Source organism: Populus trichocarpa, chromosome 18 (genome assembly GCF_000002775.5).
Source record: "Populus trichocarpa isolate Nisqually-1 chromosome 18, P.trichocarpa_v4.1, whole genome shotgun sequence".
In the NCBI taxonomy this organism is placed as follows: Eukaryota; Viridiplantae; Streptophyta; class Magnoliopsida; order Malpighiales; family Salicaceae; genus Populus; species Populus trichocarpa.
In genome coordinates this window covers 8,939,368-8,959,388 of record NC_037302.2, presented here as the reverse complement: position 1 = coordinate 8,959,388, position 20,021 = coordinate 8,939,368, and the positions used below count along the sequence as shown (strand labels likewise).

Sequence of the window (20,021 nt, the reverse complement as noted above, 5' to 3'; positions counted from 1 at the left end):
TCATCTTGAAAATAAATTCTTACTTGTTGGTGTAAAACAATATTGGCTTGCACCCTGCGTCCAATTTCTTAACAAGAAATATTCACTGGACTGTTGTTGCATCATTGAACTGTAGTGCTTGTACTGACATTTTCTGTTCACTGTTAATATCACACGCATGTTTGTGAACATGGTAGCTAAATAATCCCTGTTTATATTATTTTTAGGAGGTCGAGAAAGTGCTTGGGACAGTAGGCTAGGCATGAGAGAATTTGAGCATCTTGGAAGGGTGAATGATAAAAATAGAGTTTTTAAATACTGGCAGGCAAGCTAAAACAGTGCGGAACTTCTCGCCCTGCAGATTAAAACGAAAGCTTAAACAGTAGTAATGGATGAGAGTCTTCCATAGGAGATGTATTTTTTAGAAAGGTATTAAAATAATAATGTTTATATTTTTTAAAAAATTATTTTTAACATTAAAACAATTTAAAAATATGAAAAATATTAAAATTATTTTTTTTAAAAAATAATTTTCTTAAAACACTGTTTGAAACAATTTAATTAAACTATGCAAAAATTTTAAATAACATCCTAGAAGCAGTAGTGGACACGTGTCAGTCCAACTGGCATTGCAGTATTAAATTTGATCATATTGCACTGAACTAAAAATTGACCAGCCTCTACTTGCCTACTCAAGAAATAAATAACAAATGCACTAAGGGTCTTGGCCTGGCGGTGGGAGGGGCTTGTCTTCTTCTGCTGCTACTGGGTTCGAGTCCTTATATGCACGCCTGTCACCCCTGTGGTGCCTTACATGCCCACTGGGTTTGCAGGGTGTTCAGTGGGCCGTGAGATTAGTCGTGGTGCACGCAAGCTGGCCCGGACACCCACGTAAATAAAAAAAAGAAAAAAATAACAAATGTTAATCATGTTAGTTTGTTTTTAATGTTTATTAATTTGAGTTTTTTTAGATTATTAAAAATTTATATTGTCATTAATTTCAGGGGATTATTATAAGTTGATTTAGACATTTATGTTAATAAAAAGAAAAAGAAAAAGAAATAACAAGTGTACAGTGGTCCATTCCATTTCAAATGTAACCATTTCTGCCCACATGCTTACCCACTCGCCTATTTTAGGGGAGAAAAATAAAACCACAAAGATGCTAGTTTGTCACAATCATCATTTCTAATCTTAATAATAATCGTGCATGTAATATATTTATAAGTAATGCCATATAAACAGATTTAATATAAGATTTCCATACAAACATATGTCATGTTTTTCTTATTACTTATTTACTGACATATAAATATGCATGTGAATTCAATATATAAAAAAAGTGTTCTTAAATCGTTTCCATGCATAAAATTCAAGAAAAAGAAATCTTAAAAAGTATGAAATTCAAACCTAATTGAAATTGTAAGAAAAATAAAGGTGAAAGAAAACAATAAAAATAAGTAAATCAAGTTATAAAAGAAAGCAAGTAAATACACGAAAGAAAGGTAAATTGAATGAACGAAATTACATTTGTGGGGCTAGTTATAGCACTTGAATGACTCTATTTATATTTGTACAGGATCTTAAATTCCTAGTAATATCTTAAACTTAATCCTATACAAATTGTTCATGTAAGATAAAGAGATTAAATAATGAATTCTAATACAAACAATACTCTAACTAAAGCATTCCTCCTTTCTTTTATGATAAGTATATAAATCTTAATTTGTTATGTAACCCTAACTAGTTACATGGATGATTTCTATCTTTATATACCTCGAAATTTTAGTTGATTACATAAACTTTTTTAATTGATCCCTTCATCATAGTCAATTACATGACTCTCTTCTTGTGGTCGATCAGTTCCTCTTTATTGATCGTTGTCTTGTCTTTCTTATTTATATTTGATCATGAACTTATTAGTTGATTATATTATTCATGATGAATTTCATCTTATCTTTTTATGTACAATAATGAACAATTATTATTCTTATCTAATTAATATATGGATGTTTATTTTTAGTATAAACAATGTCTTCTATATTATTTTATTTCTTAAATGAATGAATATTTCACCAATTATATTTAATTAAATTGATCAATCAAATCTATCAAATATAATGTGACAAGTGACATTGTTCATCTAAAACTGTTGATCATGTTTTAACACGTATCTAACATGTCAATCATGCTATCTAGTCAATGCAATTTAAAAAAGCACGTGCTCTAGTCCTTAGGCATGATGTTTAGGTTTTCACAGCATGCAATGTTTAAGTCATAATTGATTTACTAGCTACATGCTCATTTTTTTCATAAAACCCTCAATTCCCTTCAACATAAATCATATGTACTTAACAGAGAAATGATCCAAAAATCTTGAATTCTCCTTTCATTAACCCTAGTAATGACACCACTAAATTATATTTTTTTATGGCTCGATACTACTATTGTGGACATTGGCTAGCATAACATATGCAACAACACTTTGGTAAAGAATGAAACTGTCATAAGGTTTCGCTGAGATTCAATTGTCTAAAATACAAAAATATTGTTGGCTACCATTTCTCTATTTCATATTTATATGCAAGGACTTGATGATTTTCTAGGTTTTATTCAACAAAGAAATAAAGAAGTTCATAAACATTTGAAAATTCTAAAATGTCTTCTCATCTTTCATATTATATTTACGAATAACAATACTTATATCTTTCTACAATTGGAACTTAACGATTATTTTGGTCTTATCACCTTGGGATACCAATGAACAAATAAAAAGATGAATTTGTTCAAAAACTAGAACCTTTACAATATATGTGGAAATATAAACTAGATGGAGAAACTTAGGATTGGCTTTAGAAATAATTTTTTTCCTAGGCTTTTCTACTATTGTAACAAAAAATATGTCCTTTTTATACTTCTAACAATTTCATCATTGAAATTTGTATTTCATAGTTCCTTTTAATGAAATCCAACTTATTTTCACCTTAGTATATTAATTCTTGAACAAAAAAGCTCTAGGTTTACTTGAACAATTTTTGAACAAAACTGTTTTTTTAGCTTAAACTACTAATTATACTAAACTAACAACTAAAATCTTTTTTATAATAGAGAAATAGAAATTTAATTTGTATTGTGAAAAATAGCCTAGCATATTAGTGCATTGTATTTGAAACTAAATAAAGAATAATTTTGCGATAGTCTTTTATTCTTTAAACAATATTATTTATCTATATTGACTTATAATACTTTAAATAGTAACTTAAATTCATGTTAAAAGTCGAGAAAAATAAATTCAAACTAATAAACAAAATCAAGCCTAAGCATTAAACCTTAAGCACAAACAATGTGTTTAGAGTAATATAGTTCCTGTGATCTTTTGATTGATCTTATAATTCATTTAAAGGTATCAACTTCTAGTGTTGTCTTCATATAAGGGTAATAACTATTTAAATATTAATCATTGATCAATCAATAATGCATTTACATAGCTTGATTTACTGATGATATGCATCTATTTTCAGAACTTTTGCTACCATATATGGACCCTCCCATTTAGGAGATCATTTGCTATATTTTCTTATGTCAATATTGTGATGTTTGTTTCTTTGTTTAAGAATTTTATGTGGTACCCTAGCACATTGGATAACTTTATCTTGTTTTTTCTTTTTTTTCATCTAGTCTTACCTTGACATTTGGTCTCCTCTTCACTTCTTTAGCTCTTGGATTATTATTTTTCATAGACTTCTTGTCTATCTTAGCAATAACCTTATCTATTTTTCTAGAGATCTCTTTAGTAATCTATCTCTTTAATAGATCATAATCTATTACAACCTTGTTTATCATACATTGAATTTGGGTGCTTCTTGAAGATGTTTATTATAAACTTTTTTATTGGTCTATTCAACATCCAAAGTCTTTTTCTTTGGTAAAATATATGGTTGTGTATCATCTCCTCTTACTAAGGTGTTTAAGTGTTACATTCTTCTAGACTGAGTTTTGGACAACTATACTTGTTTCATCTCCATTCTAAATCTAAAAGATATTGATGGTTGATGACAAGATCCTCATCCTCCTTATTATTTGGTTTGGATAATTTATGTTGTGGTTGGTGTTTACGCTTATCATTGTAATATTGTCTTTCAGGCCTAAATATTTTAGAATGCCACTAAGTTATTATTGAATCAGCATTGCCTCATAATTTTATTCACCCCTTAGGATTTATAATAGTATATGTACCTTTTTCTATTCTTAGTATTCGTGACCGATTCTAACATTTATCGTGGTTGATCAGACATTACCTTTTATAATTCATCATCATAAAAGAGTCTTTATAAATTATAGATAATCATTGTAGTTGTTACCATAGGATACAAATCATTATCCACTTTCATCCTTTTTATAGAAAGAGAATATGACCCATTTATAATGCCTTGTGAATCTGGTTCATGAAGAGAACATAATTGTTAATGTCATGTCCTTATAAATCATGTCACTTATAATAATTTTTTCCAATTAATCATGTTAGCAGTGGGGATTGAATGATTGTTAAGGAGCTTAATTTTCCCTTAACATATCAATTGGTTAAAGATTTCCTTAACTATTTTGATTTCATAGGAGTGTTCTTTGTTTTCTTCAACCATTTTGATATCTTTTATATTTTTTCTACCAAGTTTATTAGCCTATTTAAACTTTCTTAATACATCAATTTCAAACATTCTTCCTTCTTTAAATTTATAACTGATACAAGTTATTCCTAGACTTCTTCTAACTCTTTATTAGAGTTTGAGTTAGTCATTGAATGAGTGTTTGAGACTTTATTCAAATAGCCAACAAAGTATGTTTTTTTTAATGGTTTTTTTTTGTTTATTTTACCAATATCTTTTCATAATGAGCATTATCAACTATTAGGATGTAGATGTCTAAACATCTAATATCTATGAATTGTTTCCTTATGTTCCACTATTCTTTCTAGAATGATTTTAATACACTTCCGCTTTATTATAGTTATAGTGCACTTAGTTTTGAATATCGTAAATTGAAGGTCATAACTCTTAATTGACTCTCCTAGGTCTTGAACAATCTTGGATAAGTCATGCAATGTTACTTCTAATTTTGTTATATAGAAGTGATCATTCTAATTATTGATGAAGTTAGGTGACAATGCAGAGAACTAGTGAAAAAGTTGTTTTAGTTAGTGATAAACCAAACAACCTTAGTTTTACGAAGGGGTTCACTACATCATTGTAACAATGGTCTTAAACCTAGTGATGTGTTACCTCATAGATTGGTTGTCTTCCCTAGAGAATTGTTTGATATCTATAATATTTATTCCTTTAAGAATTAGGTGCAATTTGTCAACACATTTTATATATCAACGCTTATATGTAGGTCTTATTGTTCATCTAATTTTTAACCACGTCTTCTTTAGGTGCTTGGCTAGTTCAATCATGCTTGCCATTCCTTTTTCTTGTTGACTAGCAAAAGGTGGTTATTGTGCAAGGAGATTGCGACTCTTTTATTGTAAAACAGTCTATGGAGGTATTAAGCTACCTATTAACAGGTTGTTACATAAAAAATAAGGATTAGGGCTATATAATTTGTATGTGGTTGCCTATATTTCTACAAGGCAATCAGCGCATGAAGGGCTATTATGCCCAGGTTAGGGTATTATTATTATTGTTATGTCTGATACATTGGTATATATCACATTACATGAGGCATGATAGTTTCAAGCATCCTTACTAGAGTTTTTATGTCTATAGAAATCATTGGGACTTGCCTCTCAAGTATATAGACTCACATAACTCCAAACATGCTTTGTCGCAATTCATTTTAGATGTGATTCAATTGATTTGACATGGATTGCATAGTTTTATTGACTATCACTATATTATTATGGCATGTTATGTTTGTTGTGTTCTCCATCTCTATCTAGATGACATTTATATCAACATTAGAGAGGTTTAAGAAATGATAGAAAATTGTTCATTTACTAGTAGCCATAACTGATTAACTCGTACTTGTCACAACTAGTAGTGACTTACTTATAATGGCATCTGTTATGTAAAAGAGATATGTGTATAGCTATGTTTGAAGCATAAATACACGTACATGCCTGTCTATAGTTGGTGGTGGTGGTGACGTGGTTAAAAGAGGTGAAAACATGAGTGACTGCATGAGGATATGTTTAAATGCGATTCTATGTTTTAAATGTGAGTTATAAGATGGATATACTTCTCATATCATATCTAACACTGATTGATCATAGGAATCTATGGTGATGAAGCAATATTAGGTTCCTCATAACCAAGAAACTAGCCCATTGTTGTTGCTTGTAATAATTGTTCATCAAGTGTAGCAGCAACAAGTTTACATGTATTTTTCTTTGGTAATATTTTTGTTGGTTAATTGAACAAAAATTAAATATATCGCACCAAGCATGCCAATCTATTGATGCTGGTTCAAATGTTTATGGGTCAATTGTGCTATATGTTCTTTGTTCCTTTCTTTCAATAAGAAGAAACTATAACTAAGAACATAATCTTCAGAGAAGGTAGGTAGCAGACTTGTTAAATCAAGTGGAGTATGGAGATACTACAAATCAAACATTAAGAAAATGTTATTTGTTTTGTCTAACACAATAATTGAAAGAAAACAAGTGTAGAAGAAGAAGAGAGGGAAATTGTAGAAAAAATAAAGCTGCTCGAAAATAATAAAAACAAGTAAATAAAGTTATTAAAAAACAAGTAAATACCAGAAAGAAAGATGAATAAATAAAATTATATATAGGGGTTGGCCACCCTTTTTTTATGAATCCTTATACAAAATATACTTTAATTAAAGCGGTTTTTTTTAGACAGATAACTTATAGTCATATTGGTAACAAAGTTGTAAAGGTAGTAAGGGTAAACGTTGTCGCAATAGTTGTTAGTTAGTGATAATAATAATAGTAATGGTTATATTAGTTACAAGTGTCATTAACTATAATGATGATGAAAAAATTATTGATCATTATATAAAACTCATCACCTATTAAACCTAAAAACAATATAACACAATGAAAATAAATATTCAATTATTAAACTACAATAAAACAAAATTATAACATAAAAAAACCACTCTATGGGGCATGTACTTATGTAAGAAGTTTATCAATAAAATATAAGCTTATAAAATAAAAATTATAATAAAATTAAAGAAAAAAGTGTTGAAATGTTGAAAAAACATTGAAAATGAAAACTTTGGAACCAACCATTGAACCTTCCTACAAAATTCAATATACTTATTTTCTTGGTCCATTATAATTTATTATGTTTTTCTTACAATGTAATCCAATTTTATATCCATATTATCTTATCCAATTCACTATTATCCTTATTATCCATATTATTACGATTCTCAAATATTCCTCGTTAATATACTATATTGCATAAGTATAAAATTAGATTTTACGATAATAATCTCATTCTAAGTATGTTGCTATAATTTATATTCAACCAAAACAAAATGATAAATGGAAAATGCAATGCCATCTACTCGGGTGTTAGCTAAGTGAGTTATTTACTACTATGTATATTAACAAGAAAAACTAAAAAAGAAGGGGATTTTATTGTATCCTTCCGCATTAAATATTATTCATTGGAATAATATTTTTCTTTCTTTCTTTGGTTTTTCTTTAATCTATGTTTTTTTTATTTCAATTATATCCTTTAATATTAGGTTTATTGAGATTGAGTTTCTTAAATTTTTTTAATCTACTTTTTATAAGGTTCAAATTAGATTAATTATAATTTTATTTTATTTTTTCTAATTTGGCCCGGGCCAAGAACTAGGTTAATAAATTATTGAGTTGATTTATAAGGTTAATTTGGATTTAATAACACTAGAAGATAGCTTTTGAGAGACATCATGATTTTAAGAGATTTTTTTTTAATATGAAAAAAAAATATATAGACATTGCTAATGTTTTTATAGTAGAAAAGGTATAAAATCATGTAGAGATTGGTCTGATATGACCCAGTCAACTTGACGAGTTCAAAGACAACCCGGATGACCAGTAAAAATATAGTTTGACTCAAAATAAATATTCAAGATGAGATTTTTTTTAATTAATATTGAGACAAAAATATTTTGGATCAATTTGAATCAACCAAAGTTAACATATCAATCTGCATATTGGGTCATGTAACTATAATAACTCTATAAAAAGTACATCAAAATGAAATATAAAACTCATTTTCTAATAAACTCAATGTTGAAGGATGAAATTGAAGAAAAAAAAAAAGAAAACAATTTGAGTTAAGTTGTCAAACCTGCAATTAGGATCATAAGATTAAGACTCATAACTTAGATTATCTAGTCAAAACCAAGTTTAATTTTAAAAAATAAAAATAAAAATTTTAATATTATTTTTAATATTAAAATAATACCGTAATCCATACTCGAGTTAATTTATATATACTCACGCTGAAAACAATAAACCATGTTTAACCGTCAAAAAAATAAAAAATACAGTAATGAATCAAAATAGTAATAAATAGATTTTTATGCCCGTAGCAAATTGTCAATATTAGAATTTCAACTCAATCCGTGAGTTAACGAGTTATTTATGTTTACAAGCGTATGATTAAACTCAATAAAGGGTGACCTTTTCGTGAATGCTGGGCTACTAGCCAGCTTAGCTGGTGATTTCATATGAGAGAATTTCACTTCGATATGAGAGAATGAATTCTGGGAAAGGAAGAGCTTAACCTAATTTACTAAGATGAGAACAGGAAAATAAAATAAGGAAGACAGCAGGGGTAATATTTTTTTATTTTTTAAAATTTATTTTTAGCATAACACATTAAAATCATCCAAAACCAAAAAAAAAAAAAAAAAAACAATAAAAAAATTTCAAATTTTTTAAAAAACATGTTACAACAACAGCTCCAAAACGATGCCAGAGGGCAATCTATCAGTACCCGACAGGCCCTGTACCTGTCATTCCTTGAAGTCATCTTTGTCATCAACAGGAATTGGCCTGTTCCTCCAAAATACTGCCAAAGCACTCCCACCAAGCTACAAGGCAGATTGGGGCAAGAAATGAGACAAGTGAAACGACAGTAACGACAACGGCTCAATTCCAAGCTATTTGCATCGAAGTTAAAGGTGTTCTTTCCCAACAAATGAATTGCAGTGAAAAATAAAGCTGGGAATCCAGAACTCCGAGATGTTCAAGTAAAAGTCTTACCGCCATGCAAACAACACTAACAGCTGAGGGTACAGCCACCAGGGGGTTCGTGAAATGTTTCTGGGCAAGCAAAAAGCCAAGTGCGGAGCTCTGCACATGCATGGGAAAAATGTGATTACAAATTGAAAAAACTAAATCAGCTAGGAAGCCAATACAGACCTAGAGATATTAGTAGCTCCCTGTTATGTTGTGACAATGAACATGTCTATAGTTTAAACTGGCATGGTATCCACACGTTGCTTGGTGTTCACATGTCTTAATTAGATAATAACAAATCATACATTTCTTCATTTTATTTTTAACTAGACTAATGTGTGTGTTTTTATTCCATCATTTCTATCATAATTAAGATATTTGCATATATTAATAAAACAATGAAATGATAATCATTAATCATTGATATTAATCCAAACACTTCTATCAGAGAAGATATTCAAAATACATTTGTAATACAAAAAAAAAAAAAAAAAAAATTCAATGAATCTTGTGTTATGCCTACATGTCACTCATCAAAAAAAAAACTAATCAAACAATTAAAGTATGAATCTTCACGACAACCCGATTTATCAATCATCACTCATGCCATGACATAAACATGTTGAATATTCATTCAAACATAATAAATAAACAGCAAGTGATATGAAGACAAATTAATCTCTTAAAAATTACAAAACTACATTTTTGTTCATTTTAAATTTAAACACGTTCCATTTCAAGTTCCTTCGATTTAAAATTTCTATATGTTAGCAGTTATTTAACTTCAATGTGGCCTCACCATTAAATAGCATAGGAAGCTGATAGCAAGCCCTTTTCAAATAATCTGTTTTGTTTTGGTTTTGGTTTTTAAGAATTTTATGGGAAATCATATTTTGTACAGATTCTGCAAAATTTTGCAAGAAAAATGAGAAAGAAAGTACATAAAAGAGAGAAAGCAAATTTGGAAAAAGGAGGACTTCCCTCAACTTCAGTTATCTATTCAAGGAGTCTAAATGGAATCTATTGAAAACCATATAGGTCACAGGGAAATAATTTAAACAATAAGTATCAAAGTGAAACAGTGCTAAATCTATGATGACTAAAATGTGGTTGCCCATCTCTTCACTAGTTACTCATTGACGTTGGCAGCTACTTCACCATTGGAAAATGAGATGGCCCCTTTTGTGATAATAAAAGCCACAGCCAGCAGGTATAAGTTCTCTTAGAAACAACAGTGGTGATTTTTTATGTATTTTCTCTTGTTTGGTTGGTGTTATGGACTCCAGAGAGGTAGAGGCAGAGCTCCGTGAAATCCTAAAAGCTTTATAGGTTAGTTCTAGTGGGTCTATGTGTGCAAACTTGAACCTCATATTGAATTAGACTCTTCAAATGCTATTGCTAAGATTGAGAGTGGTGCTTTTGGCACTTCGAAATATAGGTCCATCTTGATTTCAATCATGATCCTAAGCAGAGCTTTTAGAGCTGTCAGTTTTCTACACTCGAGACCATCTAGCAAAGTAAGGAGTTGAAAGTAGCACAAAACTTGTAGCCTATATTTAATTTTCAATTGTTTTGATTACATTTTAGCTCAAGCTTTAAATTGTAAGCATCACATGCAGTCAAATACTGTGATAATGGCTATCATGAAGACAACACAAGGATACTCATATTTTTCATATTTACCTGCATCCCGCATTCTATGGATATGGTACGAGAGGTGGATTCACCAAATGACATTCTTGACAGCCAGTAACCAAGAGCAAATGCAGCGACATGTAGGAGAGCCACTGGCATTATCAGTTGTCCTCCTTGGGTTTTCAAGACATCTGATACTTGACCAATCTAAGAAATAGTAAAATATTATCATTTGATTTATTTAATAAAAGCAAAATTTGCCACAATCTTGGTAGATTTAACAGAATGCCAAAGATTCAGTAAATAATTTGGGAACTTACGGGGCTTGCACATAGTAGGGTTGTGAGAATAACCCCAACCAAAGGTGTAAATGTGACTATTTTTGAAGTGAATGTAGGGAAGAATTCATTTGAAAGAACTGTCACATGAATAAGGACTTTGGGTTACTTCATTATGTCTATATGCAAATCCTTCTGTGGCAAGCCACTAGAGAAATGTCAAACTTTAGTCCAGCCAACTCCAATTCATAAAAAGTTTTAAAACCTTCAAGTTACCTCCAACAATAGTTGGCACCAAAACAACCTGAAAAGTGCTGATAGCCAGGCCCTGAAAAATTGCAGAAAATGAAGGTTATCATTGTAAGTTGATAGGCCAAACATGAAAGTTCCTTATGTGGTTAATGCCAAAACATTTTTCAAACCTTCCTAGTAACTCACTGGATAGCTTAAGTTATTTTTTAGCTGGTTCTACCCAATTATTTCTCACATTTATGTTCATGTAAATCTGTTGATTGAATATTTCACCACATTTTGTCAATGCATGTGAAACTATGATCCTTAAGAATATAAGCACTCAATGCATGCTCATGGATCTACAATCCCTATGGATATATCATTTGCACAAGCTTACGGAACATCAAGGCAGGCAATTTTCAAGACTGTCAAACTTACTACAGCATCAACTGGAACAAGCTGGCCAGCAAGAAGCTTAGTAAGGAGAGGTGTCATGATAATGGCTCCAATAGTTGAACATCTGAGAAATTCCACCGAAAATTAGGAAACAAGAGTAACAATGGAATTCAACTTTTAACGAGTATTCTAAGTCAGCCTTTGAGTTATTATACGTGTCATTATAAGCTGCAGTCACTCATTTTAAAAGGGCAAATGGAAATTATGTCACCCACGTACCTGTTAAATCATGCAAAGAGATATAAATTATGGTCAAAGAATATGGTAATATGTGTGATGTGGGTGATGTGCAAAATGAGCAATCCATAAAGTGTACATTGAAGCATAAAATTGCAAGGAGAGAGAATTCTTCTTCAACCTTGGCATTTGTCATCTAAAAGAACACTCAGAAGATAATTTTGTTATTTGCTTGCTTGAGTATGATTTCAAAGGAATCAATATATAGAAGCAGGACCAGTGAATAAGTGACAGACAGTCATCTATCACTTAGACCCAAATTCTCTCTCGTGATAATAGAACTCAACCTATTACAGTCTTGATTATAGTTACCACGATGAAAATAATTTGAGAAGCCTCAATAAGAACATTTGCCATTATTGTGAAATGTGCCATAAATTTGATTCTTTGTCAAATCCAACTACAATGGAATATTCTAACAGAAGAAATGAAAGTGAACTACTAACATGAGCCTTACCCCATATGTCGAGAATACAAACTTTGACATAAAATAACAAATAGCACACAGCATGTAAGACAAATCATAATTGATTGAAAACAATGCCAGAGTTGTTCAACCCAACATAACTGCAGGGATGAACACAAATTGCTCTTACGTTGTCATAAGAACTGATAGTGCAACATTCCCCTTCGATATATAGGTTGCAACATTGGATGCCTGACCTCCAGGGCAACAAGAGACCAAAATAAGACCAGTTGCAAGAGGTGCTGACAATTTCAAAGTCTGAAATACACATAGATAGTTGTCAACAATTATAATTTTAAAAATGCATAATAATGTCAGCTAATTGTTTCGATGTAATACAATTCAAAAGGCTGTATATGGCAGTTTCACATAAGCATCCTGAACAGAAGACAATAATACTGACAATAGAAGTTATCATCAACCATTTTTTAATAAAAAATGGTCTGAATGCCTCTCAATGAAGGATCTCTTCTTTTTAAATAGTGAGGTATCAGCATAATTACTTCCTAAAATCACTCCTAGACCATAATTACAATTGCCTATTAATCAATCTCCCTAGATCAAGCTCCCTAAATCAAATTAATTGCATAACAATCAATCAAAGTATTACAACTAACATCCCCCTCAAATTGATGAAGCATCACTTTTTTAACCATGAATTGATGTCGATGACGAAATAGAGCCATGGTAAACACATCAGTTAGAACTAAATGGGAATGTAAAGAATAGTAATCACATGCCGGTCAAGTGTTTCATGAATAAAATAACATTCTACTTTAATGTGCTTGATTCACTCCTGAAAGACTGGATTAGTAGCAAATTAAATAGCACTAGTGTTATCAGCATGAAAAGAAGTAGTAGTAAGTTCGAGGAATACACAGTTCATCTAACAGACCTCGAAGCCAAACAATCTCAGAGCAAGCAGATGACATCGCACGATATTCAGACTTGATTGAGGATTTAGAAACTCGATCATGCTTCTTACTTTTCCAAGAAATAAGAGCATCACCAAGAAACATGAACCAACCAGTAACTAAACGACGAGTATCAGGATAACCAGCCCAATCCGCATCACTGAAAACAATCAATTGTAAAGAAGCCCCGTTAGGAAAGAGTAACCCGTGACCAAAAGTACCCTTGAGATATGTCATACAATGGCGAAGTGAGAATGGCGGGGAGCCTGTATAAACTAACTTGTTGTATAGCTAAAAAAATATTTGGCCGAGTGATTGTCAAATAACTTAAACTCCCTACCAACAACCGATACAACATGGGATCAATTAATAACTTGTCATCATCTTATTATAGCTTCAAGTTGATCTCAATTGGTGTAAGGACCAAGTTACCAGACTAAAGACCTGCTAAGATGAGAAGCTCTTGAGTATACTTGTGCTGGTACAAAAGTTTGATAGCCGTACAACGATGAACCTCAAGACCAAGAAAATACTAAAATCTTTCATATGAAATGAAGTGTTAAGTTGCGCCTGTAGTTGTTCAATCAACTGAAAATCAGACACTATAATAACAATATCATTCACATATATAGAAAGTACAACATTCCTAGTAGCAGTCATTCGGAGAAAGAGAGTCAAATTGACTCTAAATAAAATTAAAATCAACAAGTGTAGAACAAAACTTCTCAAACCAGGCACGTGGTGCCTACTTCAATCCATATATAGACCGTTTGTTTTAAACAACAAACCTCAGAAGAGTGAGCAATATGCCAGGAAAAGGAATCATATATTTCTTGTTTGAGGTCTCCATGCAAAACTGCATTCACCATATCCATATGTTGAGTTGACCATTTCAAGGCAGTAATAGTCATAACAGCGTGAAAAGTAGTCATCTTGGCCACAAGTGCAAACATCTCCTCATAATCAAGCCCATACTCTTGTCAATTTCTAAGAGCTAGCAGACAAACTTTAAATCTTGCAATAGAACCATCAAGCTGTAGCTTTATGGTATAAAGTATAAACCCATTTGCAACAAAGAAGTTTAACGCCATTAGGACAAGGAACTATATTCCAGATGCGATTATCTTGAAGAGATTGAAACTCTTTTTGCATACTTGTTTCCAATATGCTTGAATGGAAGCTTAAGAGTAAGACTTAGGTATAGTAGCAATATTTATTGAGAGTTGCAGGTTGCAGTCAGGCGAGAATTTAATCTATAGTTAATCAGAAAATCATGTGGGTATGCAATTTGGGGTTTAATTGAAGAAAATTAGAAAAACTGGATGAAATTGATCATAATTGGAAGAATTGAAAGACTAGTGATCAAAATGGAAAAGATGACAAAGTTTGGAAGTACAATTCATTCAATTGGGGCCCTAAACGAGGAGAAAAAATTGGAATTAAAGGCAAAAATGGTTAAATTTGCAAGTCAAGACTGAAATGAAAGAGATGGAAAAGCTTGAAATTCCAATTGTTTCAATTAGGTGTGTAATTGAAGAGAAAAATTGAGACTTTAAGTTAATTTGACCAAAAATAAAAGAATTAAAGGACTTAATTGAATAAAAATTGAGATTTATGATCAATTTAGCCAAAATTGCACAATTGAAAATCCAAAGACTGAAAGTATAAAAAGCGCTAATATTGAAGGACTCTTGAATGTCATCAAGAGTTTGATTGAAAAGAATCTTTGAAAATTAGTTGAAGTTGGCCAAGAATAGCGAAATCAAAACTTCAAGGATCAAATTGAAAATCAAGAAGGAAAAAAAGTTAGTGAAACGGTGACCGTTTCACTAAAAAGGTTGTATAAGCCAAAAACGATGTCATTTCCTTTAAAGCCAAAACCCTAATTCAATGAAAAGGTTGCATGACACGTCGTTTAACACCCTTATTCTCCAAATGGAAAAACAACCAGCTTGAGGGTGGATCTTTGGCATCTTCTTTCTTCTTTAGTTTGTTCTCAATGGAGACAAAGGGCACGCTTCTCTTACTGTTTTGATGCAAGAAAGTATCCTCATCTTTGTTTCAGTTCGTCCTTTGCTCTAGAGAGTCTGCCAAGCCAACTCAAGGGCTCACGCAAAACTAGCATTACCATCAGACCTTGGCTGGATGTGTTTCAATGGCTGGGATGGATTGATGATGAATCAAGGGCCATGATGAAGAGTTCAAGAGCCTTCCCAGGCCTCTACAAAAAGCACCTCAGCCCCAGCCTTTGGAGGGCAGCAACAGTAAAATAAAAATAAGAAAGAAGAAGGAAAGAAAAGAAAAATGAGGTAAAGGAAGCAAGGAGAGGAAGAAATAAAAGAATGAAGAAAAGATACCATGGTTGTATCTTGGTGGTGGCAGCAAACCAAGGCTCAAGGTTTTTTGCAAAGAAGGATTCTCGAGGTTGCCCAGAAAGCTTGTGGAAGAAACAAAAGGAATGGAGGTACCATTATACAAGGATTTTGGAAGCAAAACCAATTAACTTCGACAATGGCAGCCTTCCAAAGCAGAGATAGTAGCAGTAGCAATGTAGCGACTGTGGCAGTAACCACCCTTGGCTTCCATCGCATTTGTCACGGTGTGACAATAATCATCAATAAACATCACAGAATACTTATACTGAGCATGTGAAATAACAAGACTACTAGTCATATGATTACACATTGCATAGTCAACCAACAAAGAAGTAAATAGATTCTCTTTACCTTGTATGTCAAAGTCAGACAAGGTAGAAACAACCATCTATTGGACCATTTTGGGTTGGGTGTGAGAGTAGATGAAGAACTGCTTATAGATTGTTGATCTAGAGAATGAACCAAAGAGGCAGCTGCAAAATTAGACTGGATAGCATTATAAGGGACTAGAGCATGTCGGTTTTGAGGTCACAATCGACAATCTTTAATGATGTGCCCCTCCTTTTTACAATAATTGAAAATTTCTTGTTGCAATGTTTTGCAACATGCCCAAACTCTTTGCAATGGTAGCATTAAGTATGTGACTTGAATCTTCCTTTACTTTGAACAGCATATGCCACATTAACATCTCATACATCATGGTTTTTGAATTAAGGCCATGCTGAGTGACTAGGTGTTGTTATTCACGTAATAATTCCTCCCAACAAATCTCCAAAGATGGAACAAGATTTCAGTTGATTAAACTAGCACGTGCAATCTCAAATTATGGTCTTGGTTTCATTAGAAACTCATCTCTTTGACTCTCAAGATGAACAACTTGTAGTGCCTTTAAGGCCTCAATAGGAATGATAGAATGAATTATCCCAGTATATTCACTCCATAAGTTAAGAAATCTAGAATAGAATTTTTCAATAGAAAGATTACCTTGGCAATAGTTTGCTAATTTTTAACTCCAAATGAAACTTTCAGGCAACATTATTTTTAGAATAAATGCTCCAAAGATATGTCCACATTTCCATAGCAGCAATGAATGATCGAAGATTATTCACCATATATGATTTAATAAAACTCAGTAACCAAGAGATAATACAAGCATCATTGCTCTTCCAAGAATCAATCTCCTAGGGATCAATGAGAGCTTTAGATGACCATCTAAGTGGCCCAATAATTCTTTGCACTTCACAAACATCTTGAATTGAAACTTCCAAGTGGAATAGTTACTTTCATGATAAATCAGAAGAAAAGAACAAAACTAGTGGAAAAAATAGACCTTGATGTCAAAAGAATCTCTCTACACCTAGAAATTACCTATAACCCCAAACCAAGAAAAAATATCAAAAGAGAAACTCAAGAAAAATATTTCACAACTCAACCCAAAGAAATACTAACCCAAAGAATTAAGCACAAATTTTAGAATTTTGATTCTGATATCGTGTCAAAATAATTTGAATGCCTCTCTTCTCTTTAAATAGTGAAGTATCAACATAATTACATCCTACAATCACTCCTTGACCATAATTACAATTGCCTATCAATCAATTTTGTGGATCACGCTTTCTAAATCAAGTAATTGTATATCAATCAATCAAGATATTACAGCTAACATTTTCTTGTACCACTCCACCCTTTAGTGAAAAGAACCCTCTGCCTAAAGCTAAAGCACGGTATATGTGAAAAGAACCCTCTACATAAAGTTGAAGCACAATATATGCATGAGCTTGGTATGCCTTCCACAGAAAATGACTATGTAAGAACCTTGGATTTACTTCAAGAGAACAAAATTTAAGCAGTCAAAAAGAAAGTGCAAACTGTCATTCTATCTATCATGATCAGTAAATCTTGACTGGATAAGAAATGGAAAGAATATGAATAAACAATGACTTCACTGATCAAAGAATTCAGACAATATTGATCCATGTAACAATTTCTAACCACTTTAGAGTCCCCAAAAAGCATCTAGGTTAGAGGGCATATGTCCTTGACGAGTTATGTGGAGTATATCAATATTATAGTTATATGGTTGACTAAATATTACACTATTTTCAACAAACAATTATTTATGCTGAAGATAAAATTCAAGAACAAAGAGAAAAAACACCCAAAATCAAAGAAGATCTCAAAAGCTAAGAAAATGTTGAAGCAATACCGTTGCAATCACAAAGCCTAGCAGAGGTTTGATCAAGTACTGAGCAAGAAACCCTACACCAACCTGAAACAATTAAACATATAATTTAAGCATGAAACTGAAAAGAAATGGATCACCGTTAATTCTTCTTCCCTTTTTAAGATGATAAGAATGAGTTGTCTCTTACAGTCCAAGGATTTCTTAAACATCGTCTAAAATCTTCAAATGTCAGAGTCAGTCCCATTGAAAGCATGAGGAAGCCAAGGCCAAGGGTAAAGAGGTCTGTCTCCAACCATGTAACCTGCAGGAAGGCAGCAACATTCAGTTGGTTAAGTTACAATCAATCGTCTTCTTCAAAATAGCAGAAGAGGACTTCTCTGTTACCGCAGCTGGCTTGTAAATACCAAGGATGGTGCCCAATACGACCTGTTCACACAATTATAATTTTAGTATGAAAAGGCAGTGTTTAAGAGATGAGCATTTAAAACTGAAAAATCATGTTTTCTCTGTTATATCCAATTAAAAGAAACGGTCTTAAATTTAATGACATGTAACACACACCCACACAGGGAAAAGAGTAGTTAGAGTTTCGATTATCCTTTCATACTGGCTCATCCCACCATGTGTGCTGCTGTCAGGAACATCACCAGGTGCATTTGCAGCAGCCCTACACAAAACTTGGGGGTTCCTATATGAAGCAGCCAACATGTTATATCATAGAATGAAATTATACAAGCAAACGTTCATGCCCTAAAGAGTCACTTTATTTTCCATTATATTGAACCAAGTAGTCTGAAATAATTGCTTGACTCATTCATTTTCATCTGAAATTCAGGTCATCCAATTGGTAAGAAACAGAAGCAGATCAGCATTTCACACAATTATAGCAAGGGACAATCATCAATGTACTTCAAATGAACAGTACTTTACGCACTACTTTTATGAGGAAATTGGAGGTAGGGGCGCGCAGAGACAGCCAGGAGGTTTGCCAACAGCAAAGGTAAATCTTAAATGTACTTGAAATGAACAGTACATCAATAGAAAACGACAACAATATTGCGACAGCTTGGAGCTAGTTTTCAAATTACAATCACTTCCATTTAGAATAGATAACTATTCTTTTATCTACTTGTTTAGAATATATAACAGCATGACACCTATATTTCTAGAAGTAACTAAGGGAACTGTTACAAGTATGACCCTCATACATTAGTCATCAGCCACTAGTGCTTCTACTATAGGATCAAATTGTTGAATATACGAATTCACAATAACACCAAGTGATGAAGCACTCCGTTACAAAAGATACCTTGAAGAGTGAATGATTGAAGAAGGTGAAAGGGCTGTGAGAGCCACAGTGGGACTCCTCGGCTTGTTTTGAGTTGTCCAAATTCTTCCATTCCCGGGTACAGTAATCCCAGCTCTTGGATCTTATTATTCATATTTACAACAGATTTGTTGGTAAAAGCACATATACATGATTGGAATTGGATAAACACAGCAAACTCATGTACCCAAAAACAAAGCAAACAATCCTTAGTACCCAAAAACTTGTAGCTAATGAGGGCAAAAAAAAGAAGAAGAAGCAACGAATGTAATGAAGCATACCCAGATGAGTATTCAGCCTCCTGGAAGGGAAACAGGAGCTTGGCTTGTAGATAGCTTGACATGGCAGTAAGTTGCAATCTTGGAGAACCAATCTAAACACAGACGCCATTAGAGATGTTGGAGAGATGGGTTTTAAGGAGGTTTCTGGAATGAAGTGAGAGCGGTCGGGGTTATGTAGGATATGAAAATGTGGGAGTCGTGGAAACCAATGAACCACACAAACCAGACCCAAGTAGACTCCTCCCCTCGTGTTTGTTTTTCTCGGGTTATCAATTCGTTCCGGTGGGGTTATATTTTTCTTATTAAAACAATAAATTTTGATTTCATAACATTTCAATGTTCCATTTTTATAAATTAAATATAAAAAATATTTTAATTTATCAGATACAATATTATTTGGAAAGAAACTTTCAAAAAAAAATTGTATCGACAGTGCAATTTCTCTA

General features: G+C 32.2%; 1 protein-coding gene across 2 annotated transcripts; it reads right to left on the bottom strand.

The window, feature by feature from the left end:
• Nucleotides 1-8,758: 8,758 nt before the first annotated feature.
• LOC7476247 (sodium/pyruvate cotransporter BASS2, chloroplastic) lies at nucleotides 8,759-19,820 on the bottom strand. Of its 2 annotated transcripts, XM_002324364.4 has the most exons (13): nucleotides 19,576-19,820; nucleotides 19,277-19,397; nucleotides 18,529-18,655; nucleotides 18,352-18,393; nucleotides 18,155-18,268; nucleotides 17,989-18,051; nucleotides 12,624-12,751; nucleotides 11,773-11,854; nucleotides 11,377-11,428; nucleotides 11,143-11,240; nucleotides 10,871-11,029; nucleotides 9,212-9,301; nucleotides 8,759-9,039 (listed from the first exon to the last, which is right to left on the bottom strand). In XM_002324364.4, the coding sequence occupies exons 1-13, from the start codon at nucleotides 19,682-19,684 to the stop codon at nucleotides 8,962-8,964; spliced, it is 1,263 nt and encodes a 420-aa protein (XP_002324400.4). In that variant the 5' UTR covers nucleotides 19,685-19,820; the 3' UTR covers nucleotides 8,759-8,961. The 2 variants fall into 2 exon arrangements, with proteins under 2 accessions (XP_002324400.4, XP_052304946.1); XM_052448986.1 differs by lacking the exon at nucleotides 19,277-19,397 and having other exon boundaries at nucleotides 19,576-19,796.
• Between the last annotated feature and the right edge of the window lie 201 nt (nucleotides 19,821-20,021).